This window comes from Phalaenopsis equestris, unplaced genomic scaffold (genome assembly GCF_001263595.1).
Source record: "Phalaenopsis equestris unplaced genomic scaffold, ASM126359v1 Scaffold000800, whole genome shotgun sequence".
Lineage (NCBI taxonomy): Eukaryota > Viridiplantae > Streptophyta > Magnoliopsida > Asparagales > Orchidaceae > Phalaenopsis > Phalaenopsis equestris.
In genome coordinates, this window is record NW_018165240.1 from 416,217 (window position 1) to 442,366 (window position 26,150).

General features: G+C 35.7%; 2 protein-coding genes across 6 annotated transcripts in view; one reads left to right on the plus strand and one right to left on the minus strand.

Annotated features, from left to right (window-relative positions):
* LOC110031274 (probable polyribonucleotide nucleotidyltransferase 1, chloroplastic) overlaps positions 1-940 on the plus strand; it is a 100,980-nt gene extending 100,040 nt beyond the window's left edge. For all 3 annotated transcript variants that reach the window (XM_020734389.1, XM_020734388.1, XM_020734390.1), the window contains one exon: positions 606-940. The gene's annotated coding sequence lies outside the window, so the exon portion shown is untranslated. The remainder of the gene's footprint in view (positions 1-605) is intronic.
* Positions 941-1,854: 914 nt separating this feature from the next.
* The window catches only part of LOC110031301 (uncharacterized protein At1g04910), a 45,537-nt gene continuing 21,241 nt past the window's right edge, over positions 1,855-26,150 (minus strand). For all 3 annotated transcript variants that reach the window (XM_020734443.1, XM_020734440.1, XM_020734441.1), the window contains exons 7-11: positions 11,006-11,118; positions 10,583-10,673; positions 10,253-10,381; positions 5,906-6,459; positions 1,855-2,743 (exon numbers count right to left, since the gene is read on the minus strand). In XM_020734443.1, the coding sequence (XP_020590102.1) occupies positions 2,299-2,743; positions 5,906-6,459; positions 10,253-10,381; positions 10,583-10,673; positions 11,006-11,118 (1,332 nt within the window). In that variant the 3' untranslated portion in view covers positions 1,855-2,298. The remainder of the gene's footprint in view (positions 2,744-5,905; positions 6,460-10,252; positions 10,382-10,582; positions 10,674-11,005; positions 11,119-26,150) is intronic.

Here is a 26,150-nt window from a genome sequence, read left to right on the forward strand (position 1 = left end):
TATATATATATATATAGTACTAAGTAAAATTGACTATAATGAGTCATAAGCCAATTTTGACTTGGTTTCAAGTTGGACCGATCCAAATAACCAATTTGAGCTAGTTAGTTTCAATTTTGAGCCGAATCGAGCTGATTCCAAGCTGAAATGGATCCAAATAATTCAATTTAAGTCAGTTCGTTTTGATTTCAAGCCGAATCGAGCTCGATTCAATTTTAAGCCGACTCGGGTCAAAATTAGACCAGCTCGAAATTGAATATAACGAGCTAGGAGCCGATTTCAAGCCACACTAAATCTATTTGAGTCGGTCCCAGCTCAGCTCGAAAGTAGCTCTTTAACAGCCCATGCCTTAGATGCAAGCTAGCTTATTCTAGCAGTCGTGAGTTTTGTGTTTCAATCAACTAGTCATGGGTTCAAGTCCTTCCATATGCGGGGTTTGTGCGTTTGTACGTAGAGAAAAAGAAAATAGAAAGCAAGAACACAATCCACAAAATTATCAAAAAAAGTTCGGTGGTAGCTACAAATCCTGAAATAAGAATATGGAAATTTTGAAAATACTCCCATGGATTATGTTTCTAATGTTCTAACATTTGCTATTTATGCAGAAATTTATCATTTCCTTGAAGACGATATAGCGCTGGATCTTCATCTGTATCATAAAGAAGACTGGACGCCATTTGCAAGTTCTGATAACAATGATTTGCATGCAATACATATAAATACTTTGTATGTAATAATTTGTGATGATGTTGCTATATGGCCATGGACATATATATATATATATATATATACAGTATGTAAAGCTCTCAGATAATCAACTTTTAACTGCATGATGGGAGCTGACAAGTTGGTTTTTAAGTGCGTAGTTATTTCATTGCAGGTGTACTTAAATGATCATTTGTTCAGAATGCGACTGGTTGATTGGAGGCATTTTGTTACATACCAGCTAATTCCTATGTATTTACATATAAAGCATTTAAATTTTATCTTTTTTACATTTATATCACTCTAATCTTTCATATCACATGGAAAATATCATTATTATTTCAGCTTTGAAAAATGAATCATCTTTTTATGCATAAAGAGGTATATATGTATGTAAATTAAATTGTGTTAGATATGTAAATATATGGAAATTAAGTCTCATTTATATAATGCTAAAACAGTTAGCACTGTTTTAAACATATATAATAGAAAATTTGGGTAGAAAATATCATGAAAATGAATTGAAATCTTATGAATTATTTTGAAGTGTAATTTAACAAGCAGTTTTTTTTTAATATAAATAAAATTGCATTAATATCCATTATAATTAAATTTATGAAAAATATTTCATAGCAAGCGGAATAAAATTGCAATATTAGATGTAGTAAAGTTTTTATATATATATATATATTTTTAATTAGCGCAAGTATAATAAGCTTCAAGTCTATTTAGATCTTATTATTAAAAAAAAGCCATAATCTTCTAGATATCATTCAATGGAATGTGATATTAAAGATTTAAAAACTATACATAAATATCAAACTTTACATATTAGATATGGAAATATATGAAATTATGCAACATGCTTAAAAAAGGGCATTTGCATACATACCGCTCAATTCCTATGTATTTACATATCTAACACCTCTTTACATCAACATTTACATCACCCAAAATTTTCAATCCACATCAAAAATTACACTTGGAGGCAATGTAGCATATATGTAAAAATTAAATTTTTGATGTTGGACAATGTAAATAAATAGGAATTAGATGGTATGCAAATTTTACTAAATAAATAAATAAATAACTGGTCTGTATCTAAATCCCCCTAAAAATAGTTTATTAGTGATATTTTTTGAACTTAGAAGCTTAAAATGAGCTGTTAATTTGTGTCACACTGATACATGTGAAAGCTGCATTTTAGTCATTACTATGCATTAGAAATAAAAAAATATAGAAACCCTAAAAAGTAGCAGTTTCTCAAAATGGTACACAATATATCATATATCAGCAACCGGACAATCAATTCTCTAAGCCCAAAATTGCCTATTGGGAAATGGTCAGAAAGAGCTAGAAAGAACACCTAATCCTCAAGTATGGAATCACAAATTTACAGATCACACCAGCTTTGGTATGAAAAGCCAAAAAATTATGAAACTCCTTTCAGTCGTTGACCGTGTAGGAAGAATTATGGCAGGCCTTGTCGTCCACGAGCACTGGACGAAGAACCATGGGTCTCCACAAATAACGACCAATGGCACGGAAACCGCTTGAAAAAACATGTTTGAATATTGTTATTGTTTGGGGTCTCTAATCATCTGGATCCATTTCTTCATCCTGCTCAACGGGTCTGGTGGCTTCGCTTCTGCTTCCATCGCCGGCATCCTGCCGGTTCTCCAAATCCAACTCTTCTTCAGGAAACTCATCGCCTTCATCTTTTAGATCGCCGGATTCCGAAAGAACGAAATCAAGACCTCGAATCATCCATTCGGGGCATTTTTCTTCACCACCAAACAGGATTTCATCATTGGGTCCCTTCACAAGTTTTTGAACTTCAGGAGTTTTTGATGCTCTGCAGGAGCATTCTGGTAAAGGATGGGAAAGAAATGATCTTGGTTTTGACAACCGTGACTCCATTATTAAACCATTGATGCCTAAACTGTTGTTGAGATTTTCGCGAACCAAGACTGTCCAATTATGCTTAGGATAATAAAGGATGTCGCGGATTGAATCTAGAAGCATGAAGAGTGTTTTTCTGTGATAGGGGTAATCTATCAATGTCAGATCATTAAAAAAGGAAAAAAAGATTTCTCAACATATTTACTTCCAAAATAAGCTCAACAAAAATTTAAAGGAATCATGCATATTTATTCCTAAAACTGAATATATATAGTAAAGAGAATAATGAATGGTAGAAAGAGTAAAAATATGCTGAACATACTGAGAACTGTCTCAAAGTTGCTATAGATTGCAAGGATTTATATGAGGGAAGCAATGTATAGAATGTAATGTGCATTAAACATATTCATAAACATATTCAAAAAAAAAAAAAAAATGCAATTAGGAGTGCAAATGGGGATGAAAATAGATATTATAAAGAATAAAAAAAAATGGTCGCTTTATTTTTGGATGTTTTTGTAAGTTGAGACTTGAATCTACAATTTGGTTATAAGGGGTATGAAATTCAGCTCATAAAACATGTTAAGAGTAAAATGACAGCCATAAAGTGCAATAGAATATACCATATTGTAGGTTTAAGGTGAATGTAAAATATTTCAACCCGTTAAAAATTAAATAAATACTTTTTTTCACTCATTGGGCTTGTTTTTCTCCTCCATTTGCTATCCCGCTTTCTATCCTACTATAAAAAATCGTGTAGTCTGTTTAAGAGAAATAGAGAATAAGGATGGTGATTCACAGCCTGCTTAGACAACATGGATAACTAATGTTGAGTTGCAAGTTTTATACAAAGTATAATATTAGGTTAGCTAAATTATAACTCTTGGTAAAGTAAAATATTATAGGATCAATGCCATCATCATTGTCATTAAGTTTATCCAAAGCACTCAAGGTCTATTTTATAAATCATCATTCTTCATTTAACAAGCTCAGCTATTACATAAGTATTTTGCAAAAATCATCTTACAATATCTCTATCCTTCATTCCATGTTGATGAGAGCTGCATGTACTGAAGAAAGTTTTTGTTTATTATTATTTTGCATAACTTCTATCATCAAAGATAAGCTTTCATCAACCACTTTTTCTTCCAAATATTTTGACATTAAGCTTATATACATAGCATCCCACCATTCTAATATTATTGACCACTGCAAACATCGGCAAGTACACCATATAGATTAAAACCTATATTTTTATGCATTTCTTCAAAACTAACCCCTACCTCAATTTTTTCAATTAATCCATAATATAGCCGACCCCACGTAGTGGTAAGGCTTTGTTGTTGTTGTTGTTGTTGTTGTAATCCATAATATACTTATTCCATTCATTAAAAAAAACATGGGGCATGTACATACATAGCACATAATTCTTATGTATTTGCGTATCTCACACCTAAATTTTTGTAATTATACACATTACACTCAAATTTTTAAGATCACCTTAAAAATACTACTATCTGCACTTTTAAGAAGTGAAACACATATTTTCATGCATAAGTTTAAAGCACCAAAGAGTTATGTAAGTAAATATAAAAGTTTAAGTGCAAGATATGAAAATATACAAGAATTGTGTGCTAGGCATGTAATTTCCCAAAAAAACAATGATCTCTTAGCTTAGTTTATTTATATATATTACTATTTCCTTCCTCAGTTGATAACTTGTACGTATCATCGAGAGTTGAAAATTTTGTAATTCTCACGTTCCGTTTTATATGATTTTTAGCTTCTTCACACGAAATTTGAACTACTAGTTACTCTCTTTCGTGCATAGATTTGTATTTGAGTTGGACTTTGTTTGACGCAGATGCTAATGAAGTACTTTTGTTATATTATTTGAACTAGAATCATCCTATTCTCATACAAAAATTCAAGCCGCTAGAAAATTCAACTATTCGCAAATCAATTTACACCAAATGTGCACAAGAAATTTGTTGAAATTTTGGCCTACTACCACTTGATACTTGTCTTTAGCTATTTTCATTAAGTATCTAACATTAAGCTTATTATTAACTAAACATATAATATGTTCAATATCATTATAAGGAGTACCAGTCAATTATATCTTCATAAAAGTTTGGTTGTATGATACGCAAATAAATATCATCTGTGGGCTCGAGTTTCAAGTCTCAACCCCTAGCAACATGAAGAAATGGGTAGACAAAACATAACTAGTGATGTCTCTACAATAAGATATACAGATAAATTGCATATATTTCAGTAGCCTCCAAAAGCCTATTTAGATGAGAGCTTCATGCATTTGGTATGACTCTTTTTATCTTATATTATGATAATAAGATAGGATATTAGCTGTCCTAATGAACATTCAAAGCAAATGTTTCGTATGACCAGGTCTACTAAACTGCATAAAAAAATTTACATAATTTGTGGCTATTATAACTTATTTTGTTATTTTCTTTGCAAGGAAAGAATACCAAAATTACTATGTTATTGATTATTGAAAAAAAAAATTGACGTGAAGTCCTCTCCTTGATCCAAGTGCTATGTTTGATGAAAGCTATTGAAATCATGCCATTGATTCTTTAAATTCATTTTTATCATTCTCATTGCTCAAATTTCTCGCTTCTTTATTTAATTGTTGGTTGGTTTGTAAGATTGGACTATTTAAGATACGCTATAAAATTGGCTTTTAAATCTATACAGGAATTCCTAATCATTGCACTAATTTTGTTCTCAAATGTTGAGACCTAATTTTTAGTTAATTGTAAGAGATTGATGATCATTCATACCAACTTGACTTCCTTCTGTCCATATTTTTCATCATTATAAATAATGATTTATGCTAATAGTTTGCTTTCCTATGAATTTTGCATGCTTCATTTGTAGTTTGCTATCCAATAAATTGTCCATCATTTTCATTGCAAAACCAGTAATTTCATTTGATTATCAAAACTCAAACTATCCCGTCTTCATATTTTCTACATAACATATCATTTGAATAAAATAACTAACATTAAAAGTTAGGGGCATTTACACTCAATTCTCATGTAATTATATATTTCACACCTAAACTTTCATATTTACTCACAATACTCAAATATTTAATATCACATCAGAAATAGCACTGCTATTAGTTTTTAAAGGTGAAATACACCTTTTCGAATATGGGTTTAAAGCACCAAAGTGATATGCATGTAAATAAGAGAGTTTAGGATTGAGATATTCAAATACATAATAATGGTGTGCTACATGTGTAAATTTCCCTAAAAGTTAGTATTACCTGTCTGGGCGATAAGTTCTTGAAGACGCCATTTGGTACAACCGATGGCCAATGACAAGGCTAGAGAAATCAGGCCAACCACTCCCATCATTATGAAATCCAGGGAAAAATACATCAGCCTCCACAGAAACATAATAATCAAGAGCATTCCACAACAACCTGTGAGCCTGAAATCTCAGATCTGTTGCTGAAGGGTCTGGTTCGACATCACTTTCGGCAATCCAACCATACCAACCTTCCTTCTCATACTGATAAAAAGGTCTAGCAGGAGGTGGAGGGAGAGGTCGTGGCCGAGGCCCAGCTTTGTTCCACTCTTCGATAAGCTGTTTCTTGGTTTTCTGTGGAATTGGAACAGGAAAGTTTGAAGGAAGAGGGGCTTCTGGGCCTAACAACTTGAATAACTCTGTCTTACTGCATAAAGAAGTTCGATCCACCAAATTTGTGTACATTGCACGTAAAGGGACTAGAACCCTTTGGCCACCAAACATTTCTGCGCCAGCCAAATAGATTATTGTGTCTGGAGGATACCCCATTGCCCGAAGGAGAATTCCAACCTGAAGAGTGCAAGCATGATTATATTTTTAGAGCCAAAATATAATTACTTAAAAGCAATAAAGAAAAAGATGCAAATCAAAATTAATCAATATTATATACACAACCATGCATAAGTAAACTAACCATGCCATTGATATAAAGCTTAAACTACATTTATGCATGCATGATGCATACGATGAGGTAAAGCAAACACCCAAAAAAATAAGAATAGCATCCGAATATGCATACTGTTAGACAATTTTAGGCACATCTTCCATTTTTAGAACATAGATATGTCGTTAAAAAAGCCAAGCTAAACTTAAATTGGGCCAAGTTTAATGCTAGGTAAAATGAATATTTTCAGTAGAAGAATTATCATATAACTTTAATGAGACTTTGGAAATAAACAAATATAAACTATGGAAAACTCCACGGTAAAGTGAGAAGGTACAAAGGTTATTTAAATTTTAAAGAATGAGCTTTAATATAATGAAAATATGAATATTCTATAAATATATAGTCATTACAAAGAAGCTTGGAGTTTTGCAAGTAACTCGGTAAGTAAGGCCAATGCTATAGCTTTTGATGGATTGCAAATTAGTTAGATGCTGCCAAGGAATTGGACATCGATGGTTTACAAGTTTGCCCCAAAGATCCTAATACTTAAAGGGCTGAAACAATTGAGTGGAACAACAATGAAAGTATTCTAAGAAAAAAATACATTTTGTCTTGATCAACAAAAGATATAAATCCTACATCAGTTTATCCATACTGAAAGAAGTCTACTTATTGTAATTTGAGTTTGCGATATCCAAAATATTGTTCAATTTTTGCGTCCAAAATATTATCCAAAAAATTTCTCATAATCAATTTGGATTTATGTCAGGTAGGTCTACTATGGAAGCTATACATTTAGAGGTTTGATGGAGAAGTTCAGAGATAATAAGGAAAATCTACATTTGATTTTTATTGATTTAGAAAAAGCTTCCATAAGGTTCCAAGAGACATCCTTTGGAGAGTTCTTGAGAAAAAAGGTATTGATATGACTGATATTCAAATCATTAAAGATATCTATACTAGAGTTGTTACTTCTGTTCGTACTGAAGGAGGATTGACCAAGATTGACACTTGTGTTCAAACTGAAGGAGGATTAACCAAATATTTTCCTATTTCTGTTGGATTAAATCAGGGATTGACTTTAAGCCCATTTTATGGATGGTCTTACTTGGATGGTCTTACTTGACATTTACAGGAGGATTTACCTTGGTGTATGCTTTTTGCTAATGATATCTTTCTCATGGATAAGAAGAGAGAAACAACCCAGGAAAAACTTGAATTATGGAGGTCTATGGAGGTCTACATTCGGGAAAAACTTGAAGGCCTACGTTAGAGTATAAAAGGCCTTCATTAGAGTAGAACTGGAATGTAATTTTAGCAATGTAATTTTAGTAGTAGTAGCTCTAGTGGCAGAAGTGTAACTTTGGGTGATCAAATTATTAAAAGAGGTGAACGATTTAGATGTCTCGGGTCTGTTGTTCAAAGCGATGGTGAAATAGATGGGGATGTTAATAGTAGAATTCAAGTTGATTGGTTGTCATTTGTGTGATAGAAAATGACTGCTTAGACTGGAAGGAAAATTTTATAAGACGGTGGTGAGACCTGCAATGCTTTATGGCGCTGAATGTTGGCCTTTAAAAGAGAAGCATAATACTAAGTTAAGTGTTGCCGAGATGAGAATGATTAGGTGGATGAGTGGCTTTATACTTAGAGACAAAATGCGAAATGATTATATTCGCGATAGGGTAGGTGTAGCTCCTGTGACGGACAAAATTAGAGAAAATCGTCTTAGATGGTTTGGTCACATTAAGCGTCGACCATCTGATGATCCGATTAAGAGAGTAGATGTTTTAAATTAAACTTATGTTAAGAAAGGCAAAGGTAGACCTAGAAAGACTTAGGCTTATTGTGTAAAAAATGATCTTAATTTATTAGAACAAAATTAAATATGACACTAAATAGGATGCAATGGAGAAAAAGGATTCATGTAGCCGACCCCACGTAGTAGAATTAAGGCTCTGTTGTTGTTGTTTTGCGTCCACAACTCCGCATTTCCACAGGCATAACACAAAATTACAATTCGCATAAGTTTAAAAGGGGTGCTTCCCATTATTTTTAGCATACCGCTCAGAATGTTCCCACATTTTTGCTGGTTTGAATTTGTTCAACTTCAAGCAAATTTAAACATAGTTAAATTTCATAGAGGATGCCAGTAATTTCACCCAGTTGTTTCTTAATGGTAGTGATTTGATCGTTCATATTGACAAATTAAAATGTCGTCAGTCACGCAGTAATGGAAGTAGCAGGAAATATAAGTCTTTATTCACTAAAAGGGATTTCACATAGAATCAACCGCCTCCTCTCCTTAATCTCCTCGGCTTAATTCACTAAAGGGGATCTCTTCTTATAATAATGAATTAACCCCTCATCTTTGTCTCCCTCATTTGTTGCTTTGATTTTTCTCTCTCTATTCGCTCATTCATCCCATCTTTTCACATTCACCATTTTCACTTCCAATGAAGAAGATTTTAACATAATAATATAGAACTAGTTTTGGAGCATATTAAGCTTATAATTCGTTTTTGTCATTCAACCCAAATAAGAAAAGACCCTACGAATAGAGCCAATCAATTTATCCATACGGAGAGCTTAAGGCCTAAGCCTCCATTAAATAACTACTACAAAAAAAATATTATACATAGTTGCCTATGTCATCATACAAGAATATCAAGCCAAAGGCTGAGCTATCCACAAACCAGTTCAACGAGCTCAAAGAGCTACACACAGTTTTAAACAATTATCAGCTCATAAAATTAAATGTTGAGATATTTTGTTGATTCAACTAGCTCCAATAACTTACCTGTTCATAAAAATATGTCGCACCAAGTAAATTTACCTGAAATTTTCTTGTAGGTATCATTTCGGTAAGGAAAGAAACGTTCGTGATTCATGGTACAATAATAGACAACAAATATCGCTTGAGTGCCAAAGAGGGAAGAAAAAACTAGAGGGTAGTGCATCCAAAGGTAAGTGAACATGCACTGAAATTAGTTAGGGAAAACATATAGCAGACCAAATATGAAGAGAAACTTAAACCACTTGAGAACAACACATTCTCAATAAGGTCATCATCATAGGAATATTTTGATGACACGACTGAAAAGAAAACAAAATGCAAATCAATGAAGCTCCCTTTAAAGTTTGATTTTGGTGCTTCCTACGAGTATACACTTTCAGATTTCCATCAAGTTAATTTCTTAGAGTCAAATGCAGAACTAATCATATATTTATGTCAATTCCTAAGTAGTCATATTTTGTCATATTTTTTATAATTGTTGATTTTTAAACGAACTCTTAACTAATGCAATCATTCAGGAGAAAAATAGTGATAAAATGTAAATTATTCCAATTGATCCTCAAATCATAAAGATAATATTAAAAAAAATTAGGAATGAGAATTCTTAAATCCAATTCCTAAACTTTTGTGATAAGGACATTGTTGATTACCATTCAACAAAATCTGAAATATAAGCGGAAATTGATCCGACAGTTCAGTATTTGAAGGTGATACAAGTGTAAAATATGTCAATACATACGAAGTATGTGGTATAGATGTAAATTTCCCATGTTTTATTCAAAAGATAGTTATCAGATGCAACAGCTTAAAAGCAAGCTATTTAAACACTATAGGACATAGATAACATAAGTCTAGCAAAAAAAAAATATGAAATAAAATAAAGAATGAACATAACTCGCCTCTTCAGGCATAAGTGGGCAAAACCCCTTTCTTTTCTGAGATGTAGAATCAACACTCAAATTTCCGTGAACAATGCCACGCTTGATCATCTGGTTCCTTCGATATTGAATAAGTTCAGTATGAACATCCTAGACAGGAACAACTAATAAAATGTCAAGGAATTGATGAAACTTTACATTATTTTGTTTTTAGGCAGTTGTAAGAAAAAAAAACATCCATTCAAATTAGTAAATTCTGGAAGGCCTATCTGAACACAATAACAACACAACAGACTGACTTAAAAAAGGATTATTGGAAGAAAAAAAGAGTAATCAATAGGTAATACAAACCTGGAAAAGTTCAGCACAGCCATGAAAAGCCAAGGTATCTCTTGCAAGCCCAGGATGCAATGCAAGATAAGGACGGCCAGAAGCCCGTAATCTGAAAAACAAGTTGAAATTAAGCCTAATAAATAAATAGAAATTTTCTCAGCCTCGAGATCAATATAATACAAGTAACAAAAATGATATTTGGTCGTCTCCACATCATCAAAATTGTAAAGAACAAACTCGACATGATTCAGATGGAAAGTACAAGTAGTACAATATATTACTAAAGTAATATTCGATCATTATAAGAGTGTGGCAGTAAATCAACTCATGTTTAAAAGTGGAATTAAATTGAGTGGATCCTTCAAGTGGTCAAAGCTAAATTCAATAGCAAGGGGCGATTTATTATTAGCGATGTGGCAAACAAAAGGATCGAAAAGGTACCTTTCCACAATCAGGTTTCCCAATGATTGAATTTCTGGACGAAACTGAAGGGCGTGGAATGCAACCCTGCATCTAAGTCTCTGATATTCTTCCAAGTCTGGGGGGAGAATAGACTGCAGGGATTGTGGACAAGTGTAAGATACCAGAAGGCATGTTCACTACCAAGATAAACTAATATTGGAAATTTACCTGCATACCACATAATTCTTATGCATTTACATATCTAAAACCTAAAGTTTGATATTTATATTTATAACAGCTTAGTGTCAAACCCATGCATGAAAATGTGTATTTCACTTTTAAAAATATAATGATGGTGGTATTTTTTATATAATGTTAAAGGGACAAGTAGTATGCATGTAATATGAAAATGCATAAGAATTGGGTGGTATGTATGTAAATGCCCCCAATTAATATCTATCTTCTCAGTAGGACAATCATCCATCACACCAAAAACTTGCTTTAAGCTTACTTGTAAGTGATGTAAAAACAAAACCCACTTTATATAATCTCAAACCCTGATGAATATTGTCTAAAACATGCAGCGGTTTCATTGCTCAACTGTATTTCCTTATAATTTTAATGCCATTATATTTTTAGCGAAATTATTTTCCTTAATAAATATGGAGTGCATTATTCCCAAAACCCTGACATAATTAATGCGTATGAAAAAGATTGCATATGAACACGTTTAAATATTCTAAATTTGCTACTTTATTTCGAGCATAATTTAACTATTTCCTGAATGGACTATAGTCAAGTGTCCTTCAAACTTCTAATATGAATCCTTAATTCTAATCAGGGGACAAATGAATCCTACAATAGGTAATTGGAGTATCAAAAGGCAATCTTCAGCAAATGATACAGAAAAATTGTAATTTAGAAATTATAAATATTGCAAATCATTCATGTAAACAACAGAGATTTTTTTCATGTAATCCACCTCCTAAAAGAAGATTACTAACTGTTGAGCTTTGTTTTCGGCACTGAAACCAAAACAACTTACTCAATAGCAAATTACTAACTGAATGGCTTCTCCTTGACCTCTCCTTGCTTGAGCACTTCTGTACAATAGTTGCATGGTTGCATATTTACCCCTCGTTCACTTAAAATGCAAATGTACCACTTGTTCACCAGGAATCCCACTTAAAGCAAAGGGACCTGGCTCTCTTGAACCAAAGCCAAAATAGCTATGAGAATATTCAACGATGACCTTAGAAGTCGAGGTGACACCAATCTAGGGTTACCAGACAATGTCGACGAGAGAAGAGAGCGATAAGAAGATGACAAATGAGAAATCGTAGTTCTCGGCAGCTGGACTCCAAGCCGGAAAAAGAAAACTGTTGTTAGGCTATGAAACAGGTGGTCAAAAAGATCTTCAAACATCTTGGTGAGATCACCACTCAATCCAATCTGGCCTAAGCACACCACATGAGAATAATCTAAAGAAACAACACTTCATTAAGAAAGAACAATAAAAAATAAGCTCAATTGCATAAAACGAACCCAAATGTCCCAAAACTAGGCATTAACAACATATTTATATTTCTCAAAGCAAAATTGACACTAATAATAATATAAATAGGGTAAATAGGATCCCTAGGGGGACCCCGCCAATCAGTGGGGACTTGAATAGCTTGAACCGATCCCTCTTGGACCAGTTCACACGTCTTGGGTTAGACTAAGAGTGGGAACGGAAACCGGAGAGGAGGCGGGAGCAAAAGGGACGTCCGTGTCAAACGGTTTAACGAAGAATTTTACATATGCATCCTTCTATGTCATAAATGCAAGACCTGCACCAGAGGGGGGGCAGGTGCTAGCAACAATAGCATAATTTGCAATTACAGCTACGTGCTTAAAGGTAGCTTTTTAGGGTTAACTATTGGAAGCCATAAGTTTTATTCCACCTAGAAAGCCCAGATCTCCATTGGTTTAAGATTTTATCAAGCCCCTTTTCAAAAGAACAGCCAAAAACCCAGTCTACGGAAACATTTATGTCATCAGCCAACTCTAGCCATGAAAAGCTTAGTACGATCTGGAAAAAAAAAACTTACAATTAAATTATTTCGAACATATAACTGAAATTATTCTGGCTAATGTGAACCAAATACACAACAGCAAAAGCCAATACAAATGAGCTAATTTAACTTGATACCAACCATTGAGCCATCATCATATCCCCACCAGATATCCAATTAGAATAGGCCTTAATACTTTTAACAATATTTAGCCTTTTCTTTATTTGCCTGGGACACTTATATACCTGCTTTTTTAAGGAAACATTTGTCATTATGTAAAAAGTGACTTGGCCAATAACTGTGGGGACGTTTGGGAACTTTTTTGTTTTTTTTTTTCCTTTTATTTTAAAAAGTATGTTTAATCTACTTTTCACGTGTCTTTATTTTTAAGTTTTTAAAACAAATCAACTTGTTTTTACAAAACCACAAAACATTTTTCATATGTTTTAAAAAATTTAAAAAAAAATTAAACATGTCATAACCTACCAAACATGTTTTATTCTAAATCAATATATAAATAAAACAAAATAAAAACAAAACATAAAAATATAAAAGAAAAACAATCCCAAATGGCTCCAAACTATTTGACTCATGCTATCTTATGAATAGTTCTTGTATCGGATACGAATCGGAGCCAAAATCAGTGAACCAATTGCAAGAAATATGAGGGAAATCCAAGTTATGGCTAATTTGATTAATTTCTAAACAAACAAACAAGATACAATGAGTGATATACAATTTGAAAGATGGATCGACTCTCCGCAAACCCAAACGCTGCTAGGAACAAAAGAACAAATAAAACTATAGAAATCCAAACATAAAAACAAACCCTGGGTGAATAGCTCTAATAAACACTCCCAAACACATTTAAACTTACCTCCGAAAACACATTCAAACTTTCCCCCTAAAATTCCTCTAAATTCCACTCCTCGCATGCATGACTAGGGGCTCAATGGGCCCGAAAACACATTCAATCTTATCTAGCCCCATAGAATTCTCACAGGCAGTTTTTGTCCCTCTAGGCAAAGCCGGCCAATTTGGTTGGGCTAGGCTGGTCAAAGAGGGACCAACATAATAATACTCCCCTAACAAAGAAGCACCTTGTCCTTAAGGTGAAATGATGAAAACGACTTCTGGATCAATTCATAAGGCTCCCAAGTTCTTCATAGATTGACAAAAATTTTTTCACCTCATTTGCCCCCAATCACCCCTCGGTGCACCCCTTCTACCTCCAAAGATTCCAAAATCATCTTCATGTTCGCTGTCAGCATTAGCGGTGGTTAAGATGAGGGTGTGCAGTCTCTGATAGCACACTTCAAATGTGATACATGATATAATGATGATGATGGTGAAAACCTCAAAAGGTATGTCATTATCCCTATGCGTGCCACAATCTCATATGATCCATAATATTGTTGGAAAATTCTCTCAAACCTCTTGGTCAGTGCCTTTTGCATGTAAGCTTTTAAATTCAAATAAATCATGCCCCCGGGCTCAAATTGTACATCTCTTCTATGTCCATCAGCTTTTCTCTTCATGATCTGTTGGGCCCTAAATAGATGTCTCTTGAGCTCTGTCAATATCTTGCCCCTCTCCTCCAAGTACTGGTCTAGATTGGATATCGGTGTGGTGTTACACCCATGTTGTATCAGATGAGTTGGACCCTGCCCATACAAAATCCTGAAAAGGAGTGGTTTGTGTTGTAGTATGGTATGAAGGGTTATAACCAATACCTTGCTCAAGTAATCCACCTTGCCCAAACCTTCGGTGTATCTGATACAAAACAATGCGGGTACATCTCCACACTCCTGTTGACCACCTCCGTACGGTCATCTATCTAGGGATACTATGCCATACTCCTCTTGATATCAGAGTTAACCCAAACCATATCCGGAAAAATAAATATTATTACTCAAAAGCAAATAAACGGTTACAAACTGAAAGGAGAATTATAACAAATATGGCACAAAAACTCACATTATGGCATATTTAAGGTGTTGGTGGTGGTTGTTAAGGGCTTGGAAGTGTTAGTTAATGATTGGGATGGTTGGGTGGTGGTTGAAAGGTGGCGATTGTAACAAGGAGGGGGTCTTGGGTGGGAGGTTGTTTCGGGGGTGGCAGCAAGCATGTGATGGCAGGACAATGATATGACAACAAGGGAAGAGCTTGTGGGGTTTCAGTGGTGATGTCGAATAGCAGTACATGGGTAAAGCAACAAAATGAAGGATTGGCGGGCTGCGGATGCGAAGGCGGGGGTCTGGGACAGCAAAAACAACAAAGTAGGTGGTTGAGACAACGAGAGGCAACCAAGGGGAATGACAGTGGACTACGGGACAACAGAGGGGAGGGTTGTTCAGGGACTGTGGAAGCGAGGGAGATAGTTGGAAAGATTGCAGAGGAGTTGGTAAAAGATAAGTATCCCTGCCATATCCAGCTACAGTCGGAGCGTCACTCGAACCCTTTGAGAAGGTCACCACATCGGACGAGATACAGTCAGAACACCGCTCGTCATCTAATACAACCCTAGAAGGGAAAACAACCTGACGTCTAGGTTGGACAAAAATCTGAAATATGGAAGAAAAACTAGAACACTAAGGTAGAATACAACATATTTATAATAAGTATTAGTAGTTAGAATTGGAAGAAATTAGATTTGAAAGGAAATAGAACTAGAAAGGGAATAAAAAAAGGAGTGGGCTCCGAAAAATCAAGTCGCCTCCCTGTGAACTCTCTTTGCATTTATTTTTATTTTAATTTGTTGAAAGGGACCTTTGGAGGGTCGAATTTTCGGAAGACATATTGGATTGTAGATAAGACATTACCCAAAAATTTCACCCTCATTTTGCGAGGACTTTTTAATCTGGGATTCGAGGTTTCTCATAGGCGCATGCCCCTGTGATTAATTACCCTTCTGATAATGGGAGAGCACTTTCGATTAAGGCTAGTCACTAAGAATTGAAAATTGAGCATATAATAGCAATAGCAGTAAACTTGTGATTTTAAATTATAAAATTCATCACTTGAAGCTTAAAGAGGATGGTAGGGGAATTAAGACAAAACCCGATCAAACTCTCATGATTTCGTCATCCTGGGTCATCACACCCAACGATCTACTTAGTCAGAGGAGGTAGTCGACTCAACCTGACAGAATCATTCTTGTCAGCAGTCATGGGTTGTGTCTTCTAAGATATCCTTGTAGATCTGGGGTAGATGTTTATCTAAGGGGACAAATTTTAATCGACCTTAGCTAACAAAAAGGTTTCATGTCAATCAATTATACACTTATGGTTCACAACTTAAATGGTAGAAAGTCATTGAGTAACGTACGGGCTGCGGCCATGACCGTAATATAATAATACTATTTTGTGCAATCAGCCGATCAGAAGGCTCTCGTCGTAACCATTATTTTGTTGTGTCATTCGGCAGTGAAATCATGTGAACAAATGACTCGGAACACATCCTTACTGGCATTTAATTACTTTTATTGTGAATATATTGTACATTTGATATGACTTTTGCTCACTTTGAGCTGGAGTCAATCAAAAGTTTGTCACCTTCTACAAACTGTTCGATGAGATTTCTTTATATCTTTTAAGTGACTGAATTCTAATTTGAGTGTTTGGTTGGTTAAATTAAAAATTTGGATTTAAAAAGTTGCCCCTCCGGTTGAAGTTTTCAATCAACAAAACATCATCGAGGCTTTGAACATTTTAAAGCTTTTATATTTGAAGTGAGGGAATTTAGTTTTGTCAATTTAAGTTTTTCAAAACATGTCATGTCGACTCATGTCCTTATTGATAGAAGTATCGGACTAAGTGATTTGGACTTATAAATTTTTATTTTATGTTTTGAACATTGATTTCAAAATTACTAGACTCGTCAACTCCAGTCATTGCAAGGAGAACTATCGGATTAATGAGGTGTGACTTACAACAGTCCTATAGACGAGACGGCTTGTTTAACCCGCATAACATTCTTGAACCTATTATTTAAAAATTTCATATGTTAATAAGAGCACATGCGAGCTTTTAAATTCATATGTTTAATTATCTTAAAGAATTTCATAAGCTTTAAAGACTTGCATAGGTTTTAAGCTATGAACTTCATATGAATTTTAAATCAGGAGATACATGTAAGATTTTGAAAATATACACAATTGGCTTGCTTATACACAGACACCTTAATGCATATAGAGCTTAAGTGTATCTCAAAGTGATACCATCTAAATCTTAAGAGGGTGTTCATACTTCAAAATATCTCATTTGACTAATAAGATAACCACAAGATTTTCATAAATTGAGACCATTCGTAACTTGAAATATTTACGAAAGTGTTATGATTTTAGGCTTTAAAATGAGACCGTCTTCTTTTTGTTAATAGGAGTATTGTGAATCTGATGGCGAGGACAACTAATTTTAAATTTTAGGAAAACTGTATTTTTGACTTATTTCCGCCCCTAAGAGCCTAAGTCCGAAAAACTCAATTTTAAATTGATTTTTAAACGATAGGAACATGAATTTGAAGAGCTCAATTTTAAAAAATATTTTCATGTTAACAAGCTTTAAATTTTAAAATCCAAATTTTTATGTTATAAGCTTCGAAAATTTATATTTTTATAGCCCAAAAATTTTTAAATTTTAAAACCCTAAGAGCTAAAAAATCAAAAGCTCAAACTTGAATTGATTTTCAAACCTAGGAGCCTAAGTCTGAATAGCTCAATTACAAAATATTTTTTTAAGTCCTCTGAGCATAGATTTTAATGCATCATTTTTAATATTTTTAAGCCCTTAAAGTTTTATGTTTTAAAAGTCATAACTTTAAAATTTTTAAAACCTAAAGAGACTAAATATTTAAAAACCATGGTTCCCCAATATTTTAGAACCCTAAGAGCCTAAATTTTAAAAGCTCATGTCCAAATTAATTTAAAATTTGAAATGAGTATGTTTTATTTTATTTTAAAAGTTCAAAATCTCAAATACTTAAAAACGATTACAAATCCAAATCACCTGGAATTCTGGCAACCTCCCGCCATCAACCCCCATTAGAAGACACGGGAAAATGCTGACCTTCCCAGCTATCTCAGAAGAATTGCTAGTCAGTGTCAAATGACAATAGGGTTGGGGGCAACATTATAAATTTCAACTTGCGTTCTCAAAAAGAATCGACGAGGAGCTAAAGAGTATTTAACTCGCGATCTCAAAATAAGCAACAAGCCTTCAGTGTACCTGCAAGAATGTTAGTTTGCAAACAAAGACCCTTGAATTTAGAAAATAACTCTCCAGACAAGTTTGTGTTTTTTTCCCCGCCTAACGGGTACTTCATTCTTAAATGGAGATTTCGAAAAAAAAGTTTCCCAGCTGCCCTGATATTGTGCCTGCAAGAAAGCCTAATTGTAAAAGAACTCTCCCAAACGAGTTCGCAATTTTCCCCGCCTGTCTCGAATGGAGGTTTTCTCAGAAAAAAATCTCAAGTGCCCCGCCGTTATACCTTTCTGAGCCCCGATGTTGTCGTCGGCGACAACGACAACAACTATAAAATAACATAAAGCATGTCATATATATATATATATATATATATTGAAAAAAAAGGTAATATTTTAATATTTGAAAATATATATATATATGCAATTACATAACAGTAATAGTACTAAAAATAAAAATAAAGGAATGAATAGTAAAATAACAACAGGTTTGGGCTTCCGGTCGAGCACGTGTTTAAAGGGGTCGGGCTCCATTTCAGGCAACAAAGAAAGGTCTTTATCATGTTCTCCCTTTATTAATTTCCCCCCACTCGTGGCTCTCAGTTCGGCCAATAGGAGACTGGCCTCGAATCACGCGGGTTAGGGCAAAGTAGGGAGAGCCATGAAGCTTTGATCACGTATAGAAGAGGAAAGGAGTTGTGATTAGGGCAAAGATAGAGGAAGGTTCCCGCCACACGGAGGAAGAAGAGGAAGGCAGAGATGAAGCACATGCGAGAGAAAAGATGAAAAGTGGAAGAAGGCAAAGATGATCGTGGCTTGAATTAAATTTTTCATGTAGTGAAGTGTGGTGAATTTTTACGATTCATAGAGGCAAGAAAGGGGCAACGACAAGAACCTTTGTGGCTTCGAACATATTAAAAATAAGAAAATAAAGCACGAAAAAGAAAAACAGTGGAGACGGGGACTTACAACAGAGGAAGAAAACAACATTAGAGAAGGATTGCGAGGATTTGATTGCAAGAGAAGAATCGAGCATTTGATTCAAGTCGACATAATGAGAGAAAGGAACGACAGAGGAATGAGACACTGCAAATGAAACAGAGCGAATGAGTGCCAAGAGGTTTGCTTCGTACGTTTGTAATTGAAGCGACGAGGCAACGGTTATCCCATTCGAGCGGGCTCCAATATACGGGATTAGATAAAGATTTAAATAAATTAATTTAATTTTAATCAATATAATTTGTTTCCCTTTTTATATTCAACAAATGGCCCCCAACAAATATGGTACAAGCCCGAAGCGGACCATAGTTGTTGCAAACTCATTTACCATGTAAATCTCCAAAAATTATGGATACCATGTTGAGGGTTTCACTTTGCAGATCTACGGAAATGCTAACAGGATCAATGCAAAATAAAATCTTCAGCTAAATATATAGGCTTATAACGTTATAAACCAACTCTGATTAACCTCACCTCTTATTGTCACTTATTTGGCCCGGAGATTGAACTTGTCATTTGTGCTTTGCTTTTACTATTTTGACAGGCTCGATAAAGAAATTTAACCTGAATTGTCTCTATGAGCTTGTCAGGAAGATGTTTATATTCTTAACTCTAGTTTATGCCTTGACAGACTTGATGAAGGAATAAGCATACATTTAGTCCTAGCTTTGTGCTTTGACAGACTTGTTGAAAATAAAAATAAAAATTAGACCTTAACTGCCTCCACAGACTTGCAGGTGGATAAGCATATTCAGTCCTAGCATTATGTTTTGGCGGACTTGTTGAAGGAATTGACCTGATTTGCCACCACAGATTTGTCAGGTGAATAAGCATACCTTTGGCCCTACTTTTGGGCTTTGACGGACTTGCTGAAGGATGCATATTAGTAACCTAGACTACAGACTTTTATTGAGTCAGTGGCAAAAGATGATCAGTCACATGCTTAGCACTTTATTAAACTTGTTGACGATTGAATCCCCATAGTTTAGCATCTAACTTTGAACGAACTATGGGATAACTCCTCCGACCAAACGCTTCTTACTTTAACAGGCTTGTAAAATAAAAGCATTCACCTACTTTGTGCTTTAAGCTTGATCAGACAATTTGAAAAAAATTGATTGATTTTTAACTTAAGCAGAACATTGAGCTCAGGTTGATATTTTTTTAGCAATATTCATTCTTTTAATTTTCCGACCCTTGATTGATCAAGAAAAATTCTCTAATCTAGTCCACTTAAACGTCTCAAGTCGAATGAGCTTGGATTTTGGTAGTCTTTACCCTCATACTAATAAATGAGAGCTTCCTCATTGTGGACATTTTTATGGTTTGTTGAGTAAAAGAAAGTTGTCAGTGACTTGGTCACATTCCAGCGTGTTGAGTCTGACCTTCTTACCCCATTTGAGTCATAAACTTGGACTATAACGAACTTGTGCTTCTTCAGCTTACGAAGCTTCAGTTTATAGGCTCAAAGATTTTCCTTTATCTATTAACTTATTGAAAAAGTCTTCTGGATTTCCAAGACTTAAACTTGTCAAATTGAATGAACAATTCTTGTCATCAGACTAAGAAGGTAGGGGTTTTCCTACTGCAACCGTTTTTATGGCTTGTTGGATAGAAAAAGATTGCTCATTCACTACAGTTGTTTTTATGGCTTGTTGAGTGAAGCAAGTTGTCAGCGACTCAGCCATATTTAGGCTTGTTAAGTCTGACCTTTTTGACCCTCTCGTGTCTCAGACATGAATTGTGATAGAGCTTGCATCCTTCCAACTTGAATCGTCAAGTCTTACAAAACTCGAAGTCCTTTTAGTTTGAACTATGAGAATTTTGATAAAAAAAATCTTTGCCTTTCAAATTTCATTTGCATCTATTTTCATCAAGCGGTGATTTCTAGCAAATATTTGGAGATCTAGGCATTTCAGCTTGATGTCAACCCTAATACTTGTGGATTTGAAATTGAGAATTTTGGCATCATATTTGTGGATCTCGGCTTGACGCACGTACCCCAGCAATGAGACCCTTGACTTGTAAGTTGTTGTTACAGTACTTAGGTCGCAGTATTGTAGCAGCTACAGTACCGCGACCCAAGCTCATGTGTCGCTTCTTGAGGATTGTCCCTTGTAATATGAACAGTTTCTTACAAAAAAAGGTTGAGGAACACCTTGTCTCTATCTAATATAATGGATTTTGGAACACCATGCAAACAAACCACTTCATGTTTAATTACAATAGCGACAGACAGCAGAATGAGGGGGTCATGATGAAATGAAATGTGCATACTCACTCGGGCAATCTACTACCACCAATATCATAATAAATCCCTCTGATCGTGGCAACCCCTCTATAAAATTCATGATCACCTCCTCAACCTTCTCAGGTGAAATTAGGGGTGTTTCAATTGCCCTCCCAGTGTCATAGTCAATTACTAGTGTCGTTGGCAAATATCGTATTTCCCCACCATGTCTTCTACATATCTTCGCATCCCCACCCAATATAACTCCACCGACAATCAACTGTCTTCTGTACCCATGAGTGCACCTAAATCGTGATGTCGTTAAACTCCAGCAACAAATTGGGGATGCACTTTAATGCGCTCGGTAACACGATCGACCTTAGTGGAGTAGTTTGCCCCCTCAATGCATATCCTAGATGACTATCCAGATCCTTTCTCAACTTTGTCTTGATCTTCCTCAATCCCTCATCCTGTTCACTTTTCTACCTCAATATTTTTCCATCTAAGATCATGGGTACTGATAAAGTTGTCAGGTAGGGCTCCTTCACCTTCCTATATAGAGTATATGCGGCCATATTCTCCGGTCCTAAGCGTAACTTGGATAGCCACCTCTGATGCCCCACAATCACCATCCTCTACTCCAATAAATACTTCAAGCTCCTCCGATATGTCCTAATTATAAAATGCATCCCAATAAGTAGGGACACCACTTCTGAATGTCCAAGACAATAGTCATCAGCTCCCGCTCATATACAAACTTGAGCCTTGCCTTAGCTGTGCACCTGATTGACATAAACAATAGCTCATTGGCCTTGCATGAGTATTGTCCCCAATCCATATCCTGATGCATCTGTCTCTATCACAAATGACCTACAACAGTCTGGAAGTGCTAACACTAACACACTAACCATGTCTCTATTCAGCAGTTCGAATGTCTGTCACTGTTCCATTATTTGAAATTGTTTTTTTTCAACTGCTCCGTCAGCAGCGATGCAATAGTGTCATACCCTCTTACAAATTTCTAGTAATACACAGTGAGATCTAAGAACCCTCTCAACTCTTTCAGAATACTAGAGAAAGGCCCGTCCAACACTTTCAGAATACTAGAGAAAGGCCCGTCCAACATGGCCTCAATCTTAAATAGTTCTGCTACCACCCCTGCTCTTGTCACCAAATACCCTATGTACTCCATCTGTGATAGTGCAAAAAGAGAATTTCTTCAGGTTGGCATGCAACTGATGCTCTCTCAGAGCCTTAGGTATTGTCCTTGGGTGTCTCATACGCTCTGCTTATGTACAACTGTAAATCAATATGTCATCAGAAAATACTAAAACGAACTTCCTGAGGGAAGGCTAAAAACTTGTTCATGAGAGATTGAATTTGGCCAAAGCGTTGGTAAGGACAAATGGTATCATAAAAAATATATAATATCCTTCATAAGTCTTGAAAGTTGTGTTATACACATCAGCTAGCTTTATACTGATATGACGGTATCCCAACTTCAGATTAATCTTCAAAAAAATGATTGTTCCAAAAAGCTCATCTAACAGATCATCAATCATTGGAATTGAAAACTAATCCAGAATAGTTTCCATGTTCAGAGCCCTATAATCAACGCAAAGCCTCCAACTATCATAAATCTTCATCAATAAAACTGGACTAGAAATAATTCTCACATTGGGCATGATAATCCTTACCTCGAGCATCTCCATAATCCAAATCTCTCTATCCCGTTCTTCTAAATCTGGGGATATCGATTCGGTCTTACACTAATAGAAGGAACTACTTCCTTCAATGTAATGGCATGTTCTTGCTCCCTCGATGCAGGTAACCTACTGAGCTACTGAAAAATGTCAGAAAGTTGTTGCAGAAGCAGTTAAACACTCGCAAACTCTGGATCTGAGATCTCATCTAAACTCTGCAACTCCACCAAATAGCTCAATCCTGCTCGTCATATCATCCTGACCGTGATTTTGATTGAGAACATGGTTCTGCAAAAGCTAGCATTCCCCCTCAACACCACCTTCCTCCCCTCCACCCTAATCTCCATAGTCAGAGATTTCCAATCCACCCTCATCTCTTCAATAGTCTGCAACCACTTCATCCCCATGACCACACCAGCACTTACAAAGTCTAAGAAAAGAAAAACCTCCACCACCTATAAGCCCTGTAGAGTCAACACCAATCCCATGCAAATTTTCTAGTTTTTCTCCACCTTCCATGTCCCCCATCATGACCCAAAAACTTCCTATATCTACCAACTGCAACCCCAACAGATCCTCGACCCGATTTAAGATGATGTTTTGAATGGCCCTGCTATCCACCAATACCACTAGAGTCTACTCCCCGATCTATTCCCTCACCTTCAAAGAGTGATTTGGAGTAAATCTCATCACTGTGTTGATGGATACATCCGCTACATCAAGGTGTAAAAGCTCCTATCCCTCTTTTTTTTCCTCCAACTCACTATTTGCCTCCTCCCCATCACAAACTGTAAGGACTTAGAGTGAGCGATCTATGCACCGGTTGTCAAGCGCATACTTCTCATCACATTAAAAACATAATCCCTTTGCTCTTTTGTCTTGAATCTCTGCCTCCGTGAGGCGCTTGAAGCTGACCCCAAGACGGGCCCCCAAATTCCTCTACTTCGTCGCCTCCCTCTAAAATGACGTTGTCTGGGCCCTTGATGTTAGGGTCATTGAGATACTCCTATGGACCCTACTATAGAGTTGCTTTTATTAGCCCTCTCTATATGGTTCTTGTTTTCCACCATCTGAGTTAGCTCTATCATCTCCTCCAATCCCCAAGGTCTCAACAAACGGAAGGTAGCACGTATGTCCGGCTATAGATCTTTCATGAAATTCCTTCTAAACATTGCTTCAGAAATCTCCCTCAGTCATCCCGACAATAACTCAAATCCCCATCTATACTCCATGAAAGTCCCCTCCAAGGTCAAGGCAAGGAATTGCTTACGTAAATATCCTTTCTAAATGGCTCGGAAATATTCTAACAACTAATATTAAATTTATCTAGCCTCCTCCACTGAAACCTTATTAGGGATTTCCCCTCCAAGTGTAGTTCTGCAGCCATGAGCTTTTCCTCCTCATTTAGCCAATGCACTGCAAAATATCGCTCCACCCGGTACACCCAACCTTGTGCGCCTTCATCCTAAAAAAACGACAACTTCAACTTCGTAACCCTGGCATCTCCACCCCAACTTCCCCTCACACCCAACCTTACATTTCCAATGGGGTTTTATATTGCATCTCAATAAGTCTCCCCGTCGTCTCCTCTAAGCCCACGGATCGATTTTCCACATATGAAAACCTTCCTTCCATGGTCAAGAACAATTCCTCCTACTCGAATTTAATTTTCCCTACTTCTAATCTCTCTTCTAAAATATCAACTTTCTTTTCTTGCAATCTCTTTAAGAACTTGCTATGATACCAATTTGATACAAATTAGAGCCAGAATTTGGAAATCAATTGCAAGAAATATGTGGGAAAACACAAATTAGGACTAATTTGATTAGTTTTCAAGCAAACAAACAAGACATAGAGGGTAAACTACAATTCCAGACGTAGAACATCTCTCCACAACCCTAAATGCCGCTAGGAACAAGAAGACAAAGAAAATTGCAGGAACTCAAATATAAAAACAAACCCTAGGTGATTATCTCTAATAAACACTCCCAATCACATTCAAATGTTCCCTTCAAAACACATTCAAATTTTCCCCCCAAAACCCCCTTTAATTCCTCTGCTCACATACGCAATTAAACAGCTTAACAAGCCCCACCAAGGGGCTGGAATTCTCCCATGCGATCCTCACATACGTGATTAATGGTTTACCGAGTCCCATCTGGGGGCTGGAATTCTCCCAGGTGGTTTCAGCCACCTTAGGCTGAGCCAGCGGCCTTGGCAGGCCAGGCTGGTCCATGAGGATCCTGCCTAACAGCATCCACTTTTAAATTTTGTTGATTAGATCAGTGGATTCTTACTCCTAAAAGACGTTAGCCACCAAATCTAATAAAAACCCTCTGCCTTCCTGTGGTATAAATGAAAAGTAATCTCTGTGATCGAGTCAGAAGTGATATGAGATAGTTGGGAAGTCTTCTCTAGATAAAAAGCTCCTCTCCATTATACATCACAACTGTCCTCCCCAATTTCTTCCATGTTTAAAGCAGCCCCCAGCCTCCTCACCATCCAAATAACTCTTAGATCGTGTTTAGAATCATATTATGCCTCTTTGCATTAACATTTTATAACTGCTTCTATTTTGTTCATATGTTTGTTTCATGTACTCCACACCTCCTGTTTTTGCGTTCTTCCCATACTTTACTACTCCCTCTGAGTTTTCTCACTTTTTCTTCTGAAAATTTTGATAAAGGCCCACTCCATCTTACAATTAAGCATGATTTGAACGCATAGTTCTTTTGCAAGCTACATGTGATGAAACACAAGCCTATTCTCCTCCTAAAAGTGCGTGGCCGGCCACCTAAAATACTCAACAAGTGCTCCCATCAAAATTAAAACTCAAGCCTACAAATTCCATTGTGCTCCTACTCATCCTTTCTAAAATTTCTCCACCATATACTATCTTTTGAATTCAATGGTCAAATTCAAATTATGAATTCAAGTATTATTCTATCGAATTATTAAATTTCCTCCACAAATTAGCCCACCATTTCCGAACCAC